Below are 15256 nucleotides of genomic sequence, written 5' to 3'. Positions count from 1 at the left end.
ATTGAAATGTATTCTTGATTCTCAAAACTAGGTGAAATCTGAATCAACCCTAGCATTTATACCACTTTTATCATTGTATCAGTTTTGATGTGATGAGAATTTGATGGCTTTTTGGTTACAGTTGTTTTAAACAGATCGATTAAACAGATTTTTTGACTGACCCATATTTGTAAGGTAAAATAGACCGTGGAATCCGAAAATGAAATAAAATAATCTAAATAAGAAATATGAAAGCAGAAAAGTACTTGTGAGTACTTAAAATGTATATTTTAATATCTCAGGCGACATAATTTAAATCTCTTAATTTTTTCATATTACTTACTTACTTTTGTTCCGAGCGCCGATGTGGTCTAGCGGATAGACTGGCGCGAGTCTGGTTTTGGTATGCCAGGCGTACTGGGTTCGATTCCCGGTATCGGCAATAAAACTTTTGGGTTCGAATCCTATTAGTGGCCGACAGGTAAGATGTGTTTCCTTCTATATATTCCTGACTATATAATAAGAATGTTCAATCAGTTGCCAGCTGGCCATACATATATACACGGATGTCGAATACTTGTAAGTAAACTAGCCCACCTGATTGACTCGTCCTTCCAAAATATACCTACATCAACACAATTCATTCACTCCATAACAGTTCATACGAAGCCATGGGGTCCGGGTATGGTGTACGCGTTGCATTGGAGATTTGTCGAACTTAATAATCTAAGAATGCATGTGAGCACATACTTAGGCAGAAACTGCGGTGAATCTGTTCACCCATGGTGGATAACCAACAACAACAATTACTTACTTACTTTTGTTCCCACGCCGATCCCCCGGTGCATAGGGCCGTGGTAAAAGATCTCCACTGTCGGCGATCTGGAGCCAGCGTCTTCACTTGGTCCCAGAAAAGATTTTCGTCCACAGTTCGGGTTTCGTTGGCTAGGCTTCGCCGCCACGAGCTTCTGGGTCTGCCTCTCCTTTGACGTCCTTCTGGATTCCACTCAAGCGCCTCTTTGCAAATCTCCTTCACATCTTTTCGCAGCGTATGTCCCATCTCCACTTAAATACGCTCCCGAATCTTGATTTCCAGCGCCGATTGATGACACCGGCGATGTAGTTCTACGTTTAAGATCCAATTGCTAGGCCACCAAGCGCGGATGATATTCCGCTGGGAGCGAAACATGAGGATACATCATATTTCTCTAAATACACTTTCCATGCCCTTCGAAAATTTGAAGAAAAAGTTGGGAATTCCAGCATCCCGGGTGTGGTATCTTCAATCTTGATATAAGTTGTCTTTGCGCTCGCACCACACAGACAATATATTGAGAGCCAAACCAACAACGATGTTGAGCAATCGCTAGCACAACTGACCTTTGCAAAATCTAGCAAGCAATCGATTTGGACCTTTATAAGGTCTAGACACGGGACTCCACACCGGGGAACGCTAAACAAAATCGCGGATGTTCCCGAAACAAATAAAAATTGTTAAATTTCTAACTGTTAACACGATGATTTAGCAAGGAAAATGATAGTTCTACCACTGACCATACTGTCATAGTGTCATGTCAGTGTGATCAGTGGTTCTACCTTGAAATTTGGCTTAGACTTAAACATTTTTTCTTCTAAAAACTAGTTTATAGTTACATTGAATTTGATAAAAAAAAGTGTTTTGTTCGAATACTTAGCATAAAAGTGAAAAACGAAAAAATTCTTAAAATTAAGACCAAATAATTTCAGTAAAGAAACGCTACTAGAAGAATCTAAATATTCTATTTTGCAACACTCATCATGACATATTTTGAAAAATAAGATACTTATTTGAAAATTTACGAGATTTGGTGAATAACCTAAATCTAGTTAACAAAATTCTATCGATTGTGAAAATTCTTTCTCAATTATTTCAAATTTATGCAGCAAGAATTAGTCGGGTTTTTTCGGTTAAAGAACTTAGTTTTTGGGTCTTGGGATTTATACCTAATTGCTAACCGTTTGAAATGTTTTGCAATACTACTAACTAAAACTTTTAAAATACCTTATAGATGAGGTTTCGTATGCAGAAGAGTGTTTGAATCTTCATTTTCAATTTTTCCCGGAATCCCGAGAATTCCCGGGAAAAGAATGTCAGATTTCCCGATTCCCGGGAACGCTGAAATGGTCGGGAAATGGACACTTAACTTCTACTATTATCAACCGATTTTGATGAATAACATCTTGAAATCTTCGTTTTAAATGGAAATTAAAGGTAGATACTAGGAGCACTAGGAGCATAAAATTCAAAAGAATAAAAAAAACGATATCATTTTTTTTCGCTCCACGACCGTTTTTTTTGTAATGGCACGATTCCAGATCTAAGCAAATTTGGGTATCAACTTTGACTTTGAGGGATTAATGTAAATGCTCTGAAAAAAGGGTTTAAAGGCTTTTGCTTAGGCTGTTAACTGTTACAATTTCAAAAATATTCGAAAATTATTCACTCAATCACTTATTCACTGAATGATACGCCAGGTATCTTTAGCGTTCCAAAGCTGTTCGGGTCAATATGACCCGAAACGCAGATTCAAAGCATCTTTATCATAATTCTAATATACTGAAGAATTGAGATGATTTAGAGATCAAGTATGTTTTATCAAAATAGAAATTGAAATTTCTGAGTTTTTTTGAAGATCAAGGTTCAGAAAGCTAAAACGTGCATTCAAATGTTATTCGTAAAACAAAATGTTGATTTTTTTTAATACACTCCTTAGAAAATCGGTTTATTGAGATATGAGAAACAGCAAAGCAAAGCCAAATCTGAATGTCTTTTTTTTAAACAAGATTTTTTTCTAAAAAAAAATCCGGGATAGAAGTAAATTTTTTCATCGGACCCCCAAAATTTATACATCGTCGGATAGATGTATTCTTGACAATTTCAAACATCAAAGAAACTCTTAAATATGTCGATGGTGTCAGAAACTATAAGCAATCTAAAAATAAAATTACTTTTGGGTCTTTTTTTCCTACTACAGACAACCTGATAAAGCAAATCTACTTTATTTTGGAATATTAAGAAACTAGAATGAATTACCTACACAATAAATCTAATATCATCCAAAACGGTCAACATTTGCAGCCACGGGAATAACAACAATCTACAGGTAAAATTTCCCCGCAACGCTTATTTTGCGAACAGTTTTGGAGGGTTAAAACCCTATGCACAGTGGGAAATCATCGCTGGCAATCAGCAAAAAAAAAATTTGGAAGCTGTAACGTTATATGTTTAGTTTTTTTTCTAAAATCTTCTGTCAAAATCTCAAATTTCGAAACAATATATTAAAATTTGGTTTTTCTATACATTATCAAAGTTTGGTAAATTGACGTTTTTTTGATAATTTTTTGAATAACGTGCACTATTTCGAAACCTCTCTACAGCAAAAGATGTTTGAAACACAATATTTAACACATCTCTTTTATGCGATGGAGTTAAATTTGTCCACTGTAGGACAAGAGACAGAAAATGGTGGAAAAATTTGATTTCATTGTAAAAACCTCGCATAAAAATTTGTTAGCCACAATTTGTCACGTTAGTGACTAAAGCTATGATCATTTAGAATCCGGGCAGTTAAAAACGTGTGTATTTTAAAAACTATTCATTTGATCGAAAAACTTTCTATGGAGGAAATGAAGGTGTTAATATGACATTTAATGTAAAAATATAAAAAAAAATTATCAATGATTTCAAGAAATATTCTAACTTTTTCATTAAATCTCTTTTTTATCTTTGCGCACTTTTTCCATTCATGTATGTATTGATTTATTTTTTTACCACAGAAGCAAAACCTTTGCAAAATCATGATACACAAACTCACCTGGAAAAAGCAATTGGAATCTAATTGGAACCTTTTCATGAGTAGGCACCTCGAAGAATTTGATCTCTAAAATCCGGTTTTAACATATTTTTTTTTGTCCATCAGAACACATCTGTCATATTTATTGCGTAAAAATCGGATGTACAGATTGCGATCTTTGGAACTGATCATTATTAATTATTTACTTGGTGTCTACTAGTCAGGCAACACTTTTTGCCTGCCTGAAATGGATTTTTTGCATTATTTAAGGATTCTGCATTCAGTTATCCCATTTAAGACATTTTACCAGATTTAAGATCAAGGGTTGCACTCCGATGGTTGGTTTGAACTTCGTGTGGAACCTAGAGTGGCTCCTTATACTTCTTAACCATTTGGTTCGAAAAAAAAACAGAAAATATCAACAATTCATGAGATTTTAAGTCAACAATGAAAAATTTTCGAAGCGCGTTAATGCGTAAAAAGCAAGTTTGTGCGAAATTATTTTTACCATGTCTTTTTGCATCGTAAATATCTCAAACACACGTTAACTTAAAAATCTATCAAAAATAGGCAAGATAGTCCTTTTCATAACCAACACAACGCTACTAAAGTTTTGCATATCCGAGCTCTATTAACGTAGCTATCACCGAAATAAAGTGCCGGATACTAAATGATCATAGCCTTATATTAAAAATTTAGGTAAATTTATAATCTTTCCAAGGAATACACCTAGTCCAACATTGCACAACGTCGAAAACGTCGAGTTATTAATATATCAGTATGATATAACACATTTTTTCATAGATTTTGTTTGAAAACAGTGGCTCGGATAAGTGGAGATCTACTGTATATCGAAAAAACTCAAACTGTAAAATTGTAGAATTTTTTTTTCAAATAATAAATTTCAAAATGTCCTGCAAAAAAAACTAAATACATCAGGATAGCTCCGGAATAAAACTTAATGAAATACTGATTTAACAACCGCATGTAGTGTTTTGGAAAATTGTTTAACGGTTTAAAATGTTTCAAGATTGAGTTTTGTTAAAAAATTTAAAACGTGATAAATTGTACGGTACAGCAGAATTCAGTTTTTCGTTTTGATAATCACAGATTAGTTTATTGAATCAAATTATTGAAATCACTGTTGAGTATTTGGTTATGAATCGGTTTTCAAATATCTTTGAGTAAATCCAACATTGAAGTATCACTGATCACATCACGTATACATCCATTTACAGTTTGATTCCGATCTTTTCGGCATTCTCGCGATACTTCTCGACGTACTTGTTTTCGGGATCGTACTTGGCCTTCAAGGCGGCCCATTCTTCCGGTCGGTTGGCCGAAAGATACTCGATGGCCTTATCACTGCTCTCCTTCTGCTTGGGGCTACACTTGGCACAGTCGGTTTCCAGGGCTTCCGGTAGGACACGTTTCAGCTCAGCCGCATCCGGTGGGCACTTGCCCTGTTCCAGCAGGCAGTTGTAATAGTTCTTGAAGAGCCGATCCGATTTGACGATCTCTAGCACATCGATATTGTCGTACTTGCTGGTGTAGATCGTCTCCTGGGCGAGAGCCACCGCAATGAGCGCAAAAATAATGATGACGGTTTTCATCTTGATGCTGAAGATTTGGATTGTTTACTTGAACTGTACTTTATCCTCGGATTCGGGGTTGTATTTATATGGAACCAATTGGAAGTCTCGTGGGGCTCGGTAGAATTATTTCATCGGCTCGTTCTGGGTAGTTTTTTGCCTAATCATTATCATTAATCGGTTACGAATTTGCATTCGTGCTTTGGGCTTGGAAACATTCGATCTGAATCTTGAAAACGCTCTTGAATGAACTGTTTTTCGTCTATGCACTATCGGTTTAAATGATTTGAATTTGCAAGACGTTGACCAGAATGCACAACTTGCATATTTCCGAGGCCATATAAATAGAGTGAAGATCTGATGCATTTATCACAGTTCGAAGTCAGCCTCCAGCTCGATATTTATCAAAAATCAACTTAAAAATGAAATTCTTCGTCCTTTTCGCTGCTTTCTTGGCTTACGCCGTGGCCCAGGACACGGTCTACACCAACAAGTACGACAATATCGATGTGCTGGAAGTGGTCAAATCCGATCGTCTCTTCAAGAACTACTACAACTGCCTGCTGGACCAGGGCAAGTGCCCACCGGATGCGGCTGAGCTGAAACGTGTCCTTCCGGAAGCCCTGGAAACCGATTGTGCCAAGTGTAGTCCCAAGCAGAAGGAGAGCAGCGACAAGGCCATCGAGTATCTTTCGGCCAACCGCCCGGAAGAATGGGCTGCCCTGAAGGCCAAGTACGATCCCGATAACAAATACGTCGAGAAGTACCGTGCTGATGCCGAGAAGTCCGGAATTAAGCTGTAAGGATTAGGATTTCCGGTGAACTCAAACGTTATGACACATGCTATCCAAAGTGGCACCAAATCAGTTGTTCAAAAATGAAGAAAAAAAAATCTATCAAAAAGCGTTTCAATAAAACTTTATTGTTTGGATCATTTCCTCGTTAACAATAATTTGCTTTATTTACTGTGCTTATCTACTGAAATGCACATGCATGCCTGAAAAATCCATTCAAAAACCATTTTAACCTTCCTTTGCGGTTGGAGTCTATATGACTCAAGCCCGGATTGCGGGGGGTTGGCAATTGCCTTTGCCCCCCGGAGAAGAAAAAAAATATAACATTACTTCAATCATACTGCTTTAAGTTCTAGAAATCTAGCCAAAAAAGAATTGAAACGATAAAATTGGAATTAAAACGTTAAATTTCACAAGTAAGGAGGCCCCAGTGAAATAATATTCTGATAGTTTCACTATAGTATAAGTTAAGGAAGCTCCTAGAATAAAAATTGCAGTTTTTTTCCCACATTTTCATTGGTTGGGCAAATAAGTACAACTATTTTCAAAACCTAGAAAAATCTTACACAAAATCATAACAAATCAAGCAGCATCCAGTCATTATTCAGAAAAAATCTATAACAAAGTGACCAACATCAAACACCTCAAATTTTCATTTTTTATCGGAACTTGTCATTGGAATCGTTTTAAAAACTACCAAAGACAAACATAGCTAAAGAAAATTCAGACCAATTTGAGTTTTCTGTTTGAGCCTGTTAATACATCACTATCCCTTGCTTATTAAATAAAGAAACATGCTAGGAGTTACTAGAGAATTTCCAATTTTCCAATTAATTTAATCCCAATTCCATACTATTGGTTCTGATGCACTTTTACTTCACAATTATCCTCTGCTTAAGCAAATAATCGGAAATCAGCATATTATTTCCTAGTTGACCAATCTCAAATTATGTTTGATCATAGAACACACTCATGGTTGAATTGCGAATATTATTGAGTAATTCTGTAAATATTAATATGATTTTAATCTTATCTTCTCTCAGATTTATGATTCTGTGTTTTGAACATTTGGTCACATTTGACAAAAGTTTTTGTTATTTAATATTTGATTTCACGAGAATCCTATTGTTTATACAAAATTGCAAATAATTCGCATTATTTTTTCAATTTCAAACACATTGCATGAAAACGTGAACGAGTTTTCTTTTTGTTTTTTAAATACAAGAATTTGAAATAACACCTTTGGATTTAAATTATAAATTTTGCCATTCCTTTTTTGGCCTTGATTACAACTTTGTTTCTTAATTTTGAATTAGATATTCATGTGTTATCTGTTTCGCAAATATTGATTTGAAATAGTGATTGTAATTTGTGGCACTGAATTGTGGTTCTGAATGAGTTCCGATTTCAGGTTTCGAATTTTACTCTTGAAATTGTATATCTGTATCTCTATGGAATTTGAATTTATTTCCATTATTTTTTCTTATTTTTAATCTTTGTCTAAGATCTTAATGTTATTTCCCAATTGTCATGATGGAAATATTTATTATGCTTTCGATCTTTCTAATCAGCTTTCGATGATCTGTAATCAATCATGAAAAGAAAAACGAAGTTTTATTAAAGATTAACTCTTATGCAACATTTGCACGAGAAGTACTTATTAATATTTATTGTTTGAAGACACCAGACATAATTGTTCTTTCAATACAATTTTTCTAACCTTTCCAGGGAATCCGAACTCGAACTAGCTAACCCTAACGCTGCAGACGAAACTTTCTCGCACATCCTCAACTACGTAATCGACCGTCATGTGTCGAAACGCACCGCCAATGCTAATCCTCGGACTCCATGGGCTACAGCAGCTTTACGACAACTGAAAGCGACAAAAAGACGTGCCCTTCGAAATAACAACAAGCACAAATCTCCGCATACCGAGGAAGAATATCGCAAACTTAACTCCGCCTATAAAAAACCTGTCAACGTTGCTATCAAAACCATCTTAGTCGAATTCAGCAAAATTTCAAGACTAGCCCAAAATCCTTCTGGAATCACGTCAAGAATCAGCGGAATGAACCTGGAACACCGTACTGCATGTTCCTGGATGGCATCATGGCGAACTCTGACTCCGGAATCTGCGATCTCTTCGCCAATAAATTCTCGAGCATCTTTGATACATCTTCAATAACCGACGACCAACTTAATTGTGCCATCAGGAGTGTTTCACCACTGGGCTTTTCTTTAAACGGTATTACAGTCGAGGACACAACCATCTCTAAAGCAGCCACTAAGCTCAAAAACTCTTTCTCTACGGGCCCGGATGGGATACCAGCTACCTTCCTGAAGTGTTTTATGCCTTCCTTGATTCCTATCAGGCTTATCTTCCAAGCTTCGCTTGACCACCTTCCCCTCACTGTGGAAAGAAGCTTACATGTTCCCGGTTCATAAAAAGGGAGATAGGAAATATGTTAATAATTACCGAGGAATTTCAGCTCTGTGTGCTATAGCCAAACTTTTCGAATTGGTGGTTTTAGATCCCCAAACTGATGCCATCTATACCGATCTGTCTACGGCATTCGACAAGGTGAACCATGATATTGCCATCGGAAAGCTCGCGCGTTTAGGACTTTGTGGATCTCTTATTGGCTGCATTCGTGCTTTGGGCTTGGAAACATTCGATCTGAATCTTGAAAACGCTCTTGAATGAACTGTTTTTCGTCTATGCACTATCGGTTTAAATGATTTGAATTTGCAAGACGTTGACCAGAATGCACAACTTGCATATTTCCGAGGCCATATAAATAGAGTGAAGATCTGATGCATTTATCACAGTTCGAAGTCAGCCTCCAGCTCGATATTTATCAAAAATCAACTTAAAAATGAAATTCTTCGTCCTTTTCGCTGCTTTCTTGGCTTACGCCGTGGCCCAGGACACGGTCTACACCAACAAGTACGACAATATCGATGTGCTGGAAGTGGTCAAATCCGATCGTCTCTTCAAGAACTACTACAACTGCCTGCTGGACCAGGGCAAGTGCCCACCGGATGCGGCTGAGCTGAAACGTGTCCTTCCGGAAGCCCTGGAAACCGATTGTGCCAAGTGTAGTCCCAAGCAGAAGGAGAGCAGCGACAAGGCCATCGAGTATCTTTCGGCCAACCGCCCGGAAGAATGGGCTGCCCTGAAGGCCAAGTACGATCCCGATAACAAATACGTCGAGAAGTACCGTGCTGATGCCGAGAAGTCCGGAATTAAGCTGTAAGGATTAGGATTTCCGGTGAACTCAAACGTTATGACACATGCTATCCAAAGTGGCACCAAATCAGTTGTTCAAAAATGAAGAAAAAAAAATCTATCAAAAAGCGTTTCAATAAAACTTTATTGTTTGGATCATTTCCTCGTTAACAATAATTTGCTTTATTTACTGTGCTTATCTACTGAAATGCACATGCATGCCTGAAAAATCCATTCAAAAACCATTTTAACCTTCCTTTGCGGTTGGAGTCTATATGACTCAAGCCCGGATTGCGGGGGGTTGGCAATTGCCTTTGCCCCCCGGAGAAGAAAAAAAATATAACATTACTTCAATCATACTGCTTTAAGTTCTAGAAATCTAGCCAAAAAAGAATTGAAACGATAAAATTGGAATTAAAACGTTAAATTTCACAAGTAAGGAGGCCCCAGTGAAATAATATTCTGATAGTTTCACTATAGTATAAGTTAAGGAAGCTCCTAGAATAAAAATTGCAGTTTTTTTCCCACATTTTCATTGGTTGGGCAAATAAGTACAACTATTTTCAAAACCTAGAAAAATCTTACACAAAATCATAACAAATCAAGCAGCATCCAGTCATTATTCAGAAAAAATCTATAACAAAGTGACCAACATCAAACACCTCAAATTTTCATTTTTTATCGGAACTTGTCATTGGAATCGTTTTAAAAACTACCAAAGACAAACATAGCTAAAGAAAATTCAGACCAATTTGAGTTTTCTGTTTGAGCCTGTTAATACATCACTATCCCTTGCTTATTAAATAAAGAAACATGCTAGGAGTTACTAGAGAATTTCCAATTTTCCAATTAATTTAATCCCAATTCCATACTATTGGTTCTGATGCACTTTTACTTCACAATTATCCTCTGCTTAAGCAAATAATCGGAAATCAGCATATTATTTCCTAGTTGACCAATCTCAAATTATGTTTGATCATAGAACACACTCATGGTTGAATTGCGAATATTATTGAGTAATTCTGTAAATATTAATATGATTTTAATCTTATCTTCTCTCAGATTTATGATTCTGTGTTTTGAACATTTGGTCACATTTGACAAAAGTTTTTGTTATTTAATATTTGATTTCACGAGAATCCTATTGTTTATACAAAATTGCAAATAATTCGCATTATTTTTTCAATTTCAAACACATTGCATGAAAACGTGAACGAGTTTTCTTTTTGTTTTTTAAATACAAGAATTTGAAATAACACCTTTGGATTTAAATTATAAATTTTGCCATTCCTTTTTTGGCCTTGATTACAACTTTGTTTCTTAATTTTGAATTAGATATTCATGTGTTATCTGTTTCGCAAATATTGATTTGAAATAGTGATTGTAATTTGTGGCACTGAATTGTGGTTCTGAATGAGTTCCGATTTCAGGTTTCGAATTTTACTCTTGAAATTGTATATCTGTATCTCTATGGAATTTGAATTTATTTCCATTATTTTTTCTTATTTTTAATCTTTGTCTAAGATCTTAATGTTATTTCCCAATTGTCATGATGGAAATATTTATTATGCTTTCGATCTTTCTAATCAGCTTTCGATGATCTGTAATCAATCATGAAAAGAAAAACGAAGTTTTATTAAAGATTAACTCTTATGCAACATTTGCACGAGAAGTACTTATTAATATTTATTGTTTGAAGACACCAGACATAATTGTTCTTTCAATACAATTTTTCTAACCTTTCCAGGGAATCCGAACTCGAACTAGCTAACCCTAACGCTGCAGACGAAACTTTCTCGCACATCCTCAACTACGTAATCGACCGTCATGTGTCGAAACGCACCGCCAATGCTAATCCTCGGACTCCATGGGCTACAGCAGCTTTACGACAACTGAAAGCGACAAAAAGACGTGCCCTTCGAAATAACAACAAGCACAAATCTCCGCATACCGAGGAAGAATATCGCAAACTTAACTCCGCCTATAAAAAACCTGTCAACGTTGCTATCAAAACCATCTTAGTCGAATTCAGCAAAATTTCAAGACTAGCCCAAAATCCTTCTGGAATCACGTCAAGAATCAGCGGAATGAACCTGGAACACCGTACTGCATGTTCCTGGATGGCATCATGGCGAACTCTGACTCCGGAATCTGCGATCTCTTCGCCAATAAATTCTCGAGCATCTTTGATACATCTTCAATAACCGACGACCAACTTAATTGTGCCATCAGGAGTGTTTCACCACTGGGCTTTTCTTTAAACGGTATTACAGTCGAGGACACAACCATCTCTAAAGCAGCCACTAAGCTCAAAAACTCTTTCTCTACGGGCCCGGATGGGATACCAGCTACCTTCCTGAAGTGTTTTATGCCTTCCTTGATTCCTATCAGGCTTATCTTCCAAGCTTCGCTTGACCACCTTCCCCTCACTGTGGAAAGAAGCTTACATGTTCCCGGTTCATAAAAAGGGAGATAGGAAATATGTTAATAATTACCGAGGAATTTCAGCTCTGTGTGCTATAGCCAAACTTTTCGAATTGGTGGTTTTAGATCCCCAAACTGATGCCATCTATACCGATCTGTCTACGGCATTCGACAAGGTGAACCATGATATTGCCATCGGAAAGCTCGCGCGTTTAGGACTTTGTGGATCTCTTATTGGCTGGTTCCGCAGTTACCTTACTGGACGTAAATTGACAGTTCGTACGGGTAACTGTTTTTCCAGGCAGTTCTCAGCTCCATCAGCCGTGCCTCATGGAAGTCATTTAGGGCCGTTAGTATTCCTAATCTTCTTAAATGACGTGCTGCAACTTCTCGATGGACCAAAATTGGCGTATGCAGACGACTTGAAACTGTACTACTCTATCAATGGCTCCGAAGATGTGAACTTCCTGCAGAACCAGTTTAACCTCTTTGCCTCCTGGTGTGATGCCAATCGCCTACCTTTAAACCGTAATAAATGTGTAGTAATATCATTTTCCCGCAAACGACGCCCGTTCTCAGCCGTTTATTTCCTTGGAAACGATGCAATCTCTCGAGCTCAACACGTGAAAGATCTTGGTGAGATCCTCGACGCGCGGTTGGATTTTAAGAATCACACTAACTATATCGTTGACAAAGCCTCCAGAAGCCTGGGTCTTCTTTTCCGCATGACGAAGGACTTTAAGGACATCTACTGCCTGAAGAGTCTTTACTGCAGTCTGGTTCGATCGATCCTCGAATATGCTTCTGCGGTTTGGTGCCCATATTATCAAAACGGTTCTGATCGCATCGACGTCATTCAACGACGTTTTTTGAGGTATGCCCTTCGACACTTAAACTGGCAAGACCCTTTTCGACTTCCCAGCTACGAAAGCCGCTGCCGCCTGATCAACATCGACACGCTGCAAGCCCGCAGGACCGCCACTCGTGCGTCGTTCGTCGCTGATCTGCTTTCATCAAGAATCGACTCTCCCGCACTTTTGGAAGTTCTCCCACTTAGCGTCCGACCTCGTTGTTTGAGATGATCTTCAGCTCTTCGTTCCTGTGAGACTAAACAATTACGGGGCCAACTCTGCAATAATTGGCGCCATCAAGACTTTTAACCGCTTCTCAGAGCATTTTGATTTTGACGTTTCGAAGGTTTTATTCCGAAGAAGAATTCTTAGTGTTCTAAGTTCAGTGTAGATTTGTATTTGTAGTTAGTCTCTTAATTTTTAAATATCATTTGGATCAATATATGATCTGTTGATTTAATAATAATAAATTTCCGTTTGACACAAAAACAATATAATGACTCAACTCCAATTTTTTATTGGGTTTTGCAAGTAATGTGAATAAATCTGGCAAAAGCTGGGCTTTCTTTTGAGATTTTCTTCTAACCGCGCCGGACCGCAAATTTCCTAAATTTTAAAATTGCATATTTGAATTGAACATGCACGTATAAAACCGGATAATCTGGCAATATACTGAACTCGTTTCCAGTTCCGTCAAATGTTCAAAATATTATGTTTTCTCTGGGACGGCATATAAAAAAAATTATTCATAGGGGCCACCCGGGAAAAATTGCTTCTGATCCCCCAATGGCTTAATCCGGTCCTGAACTGTACTTTCTCGATGCGATATCTCTATTTTATCCATCCTATATAAGGAATGGTTTGCCGAAACGTTCGCGAGCCAGGTTTTAGAAATTATTCGATCATACACAACTGTCTTCTTTATTTCCTCATCTGCTGAAACTGCTTTAAAATAATTAAATTAATTATGAAATTTCAGTTTTGGGTCTACTCATAAACTTTGCACAGTATCTAGACGATTTGGTTATGGTGGCCTACGAATCCCCAACATTTTTCTCTTTTACCGATTTTACGGTTCTAAATATGAACCTAATTTCAAACACGAGTGGAGAATTAATTTTAAAAAATAAATAAAATTTTTCATATCAAAAAAATACTTTATAACTGCTTCTGAATTATCGACTTTGAAGACTTTGGAACAAATACTTGACGTCACTGGGTCTGACTCAATAAGCAATAAGTGCTTTTTGAGCCCCATAATTATGCATCTCGTTTCACGCTTGTTTGAAGGGTGTTCCGAAATTCGCAAAATAAGTTCATCTTAGACAGATCAATCTCGAATCTCAACAAAGCCATTACTCAGCACTCTCAGAGCAGTGCTCTGACGTCATTAGTTTTAGATTCTTTGTTTGCCCCAGGGATACGCAAATTCAATCGAAAAACAACATCTCCTGTGGATATTAAACTCCTTACCAAACTCCCCAGGCAAGGTGTTTCCAAGAGATAAACGGGACGTGTCAAACTCGAATCCATCAACATCTTAACAGGGCGATCAAGAAAAAAAAACAACGAAATACCGTAGACAACAGGAACATGTGCAGGCAATCCCTGAAAGGATCAAACCTCGGACATCAATCAAGTTCATTGATCCGAGCTCAAAGATCAGATGGTGTCCATTGCAAGTTCGAACGAAGTGAAATTGAATAAGCTCCATACCGGGTTCAGGTCAGGTTTAGGAGAAAGAGGTCTTACCACATTTCACGAACTGGACGACAAAACGAAAGTTCTTATCCGTGAGGAGGTGTCGTGTTTTGGGAATAAGGAGCGGAACAACTCTTTGCTGGCTTTCTATGGAGATAGAAATTGTTAGGTAAAACAGTGGATCGAAAAAAAAAAATATTAAAAACTAGACCATGCTCGTCATTTGCAAAAATCAATACCCGCAGCGCCCGCCCGGATGGATTATTTTCGCTTGTGTGCTCTTCAAGCATGTCTGGCTTGGCTGAACGGACGGGTTTGGATTTGCTTTTGCTGAGTTTTTGGAAGTGCTGTCGAATTAAAAACCATGACGGCGATCATTTGTGAGTTGGCGTACCTACAATGTTTGGTTATCAGATCCAGATAGATGGATATGCAAAATAATATTATTGTCCATTACTGTTTTTATAAGCCTCAAAGAGAAATTGAATGTATCGGAATCTTTTCCTCAACTTATCTCGACTGTGAATTTAAATTCTAAGTTTCCAAAATGATTTTCTTTTTGCGTGTTTTTGTAAATATTTTACCATCTTTTTAAAATAATTGGGTTAGGGTAGAAGAGAAAATTCCCATGTCCGTCTATGTCAAATTTAAAAAGACAGTATGTCAGCACCAACATCTGAAAAGGGTATTAAAGCTAAAGTAAACCGTTTTCAGTGAATCCAAGCAGCCCAATATGAGCTCTACTTATCATATAGGGGAGAGGCGGGCTATATGCGCATATTAAGGAAAACCCTCATTTTCTCCCATATTCCGATAGATAGGAGTCTGAAAACTATATGCACATGAGCGGACA

At 37.3% G+C, this 15256-nt stretch overlaps 3 protein-coding genes across 3 annotated transcripts; 2 read left to right on the top strand and 1 right to left on the bottom strand.

Annotated features, from left to right (window-relative positions):
* Positions 1-4907: 4907 nt before the first annotated feature.
* Positions 4908-5445, bottom strand: LOC129745956 (ejaculatory bulb-specific protein 3-like). Its single transcript, XM_055739354.1, has one exon. It carries the CDS (start codon positions 5423-5425, stop codon positions 5045-5047), a length of 381 nt encoding a protein of 126 aa, XP_055595329.1. The 5' UTR covers positions 5426-5445; the 3' UTR covers positions 4908-5044.
* A 344-nt stretch (positions 5446-5789) lies between these two features.
* On the top strand, positions 5790-6356 carry LOC129746889 (ejaculatory bulb-specific protein 3-like). Its single transcript, XM_055740816.1, has one exon. The coding sequence runs from the start codon at positions 5827-5829 to the stop codon at positions 6205-6207; it is 381 nt and encodes a 126-aa protein (XP_055596791.1). The 5' UTR covers positions 5790-5826; the 3' UTR covers positions 6208-6356.
* A 2681-nt stretch (positions 6357-9037) lies between these two features.
* LOC129746361 (ejaculatory bulb-specific protein 3-like) lies at positions 9038-9604 on the top strand. Its single transcript, XM_055739985.1, has one exon. It carries the CDS (start codon positions 9075-9077, stop codon positions 9453-9455), a length of 381 nt encoding a protein of 126 aa, XP_055595960.1. The 5' UTR covers positions 9038-9074; the 3' UTR covers positions 9456-9604.
* Positions 9605-15256: the final 5652 nt, after the last annotated feature.

The sequence above is a fragment of the Uranotaenia lowii genome, chromosome 2, assembly GCF_029784155.1.
Source record: "Uranotaenia lowii strain MFRU-FL chromosome 2, ASM2978415v1, whole genome shotgun sequence".
In the NCBI taxonomy this organism is placed as follows: domain Eukaryota; kingdom Metazoa; phylum Arthropoda; class Insecta; order Diptera; family Culicidae; genus Uranotaenia; species Uranotaenia lowii.
The sequence above is the reverse complement of the archived record's forward strand: the minus strand, read 5'-3'. Positions and strand labels throughout refer to the sequence as shown.

Excerpts from the sequence above, each read along its gene's own strand:
- LOC129745956 (XM_055739354.1), bottom strand. The coding sequence starts at position 5,425 with ATGAAAACCGTCATCATTATTTTTGCGCTCATTGCGGTGGCTCTCGCC.
- LOC129746889 (XM_055740816.1), top strand. The coding sequence starts at position 5,827 with ATGAAATTCTTCGTCCTTTTCGCTGCTTTCTTGGCTTACGCCGTGGCC.
- LOC129746361 (XM_055739985.1), top strand. The coding sequence starts at position 9,075 with ATGAAATTCTTCGTCCTTTTCGCTGCTTTCTTGGCTTACGCCGTGGCC.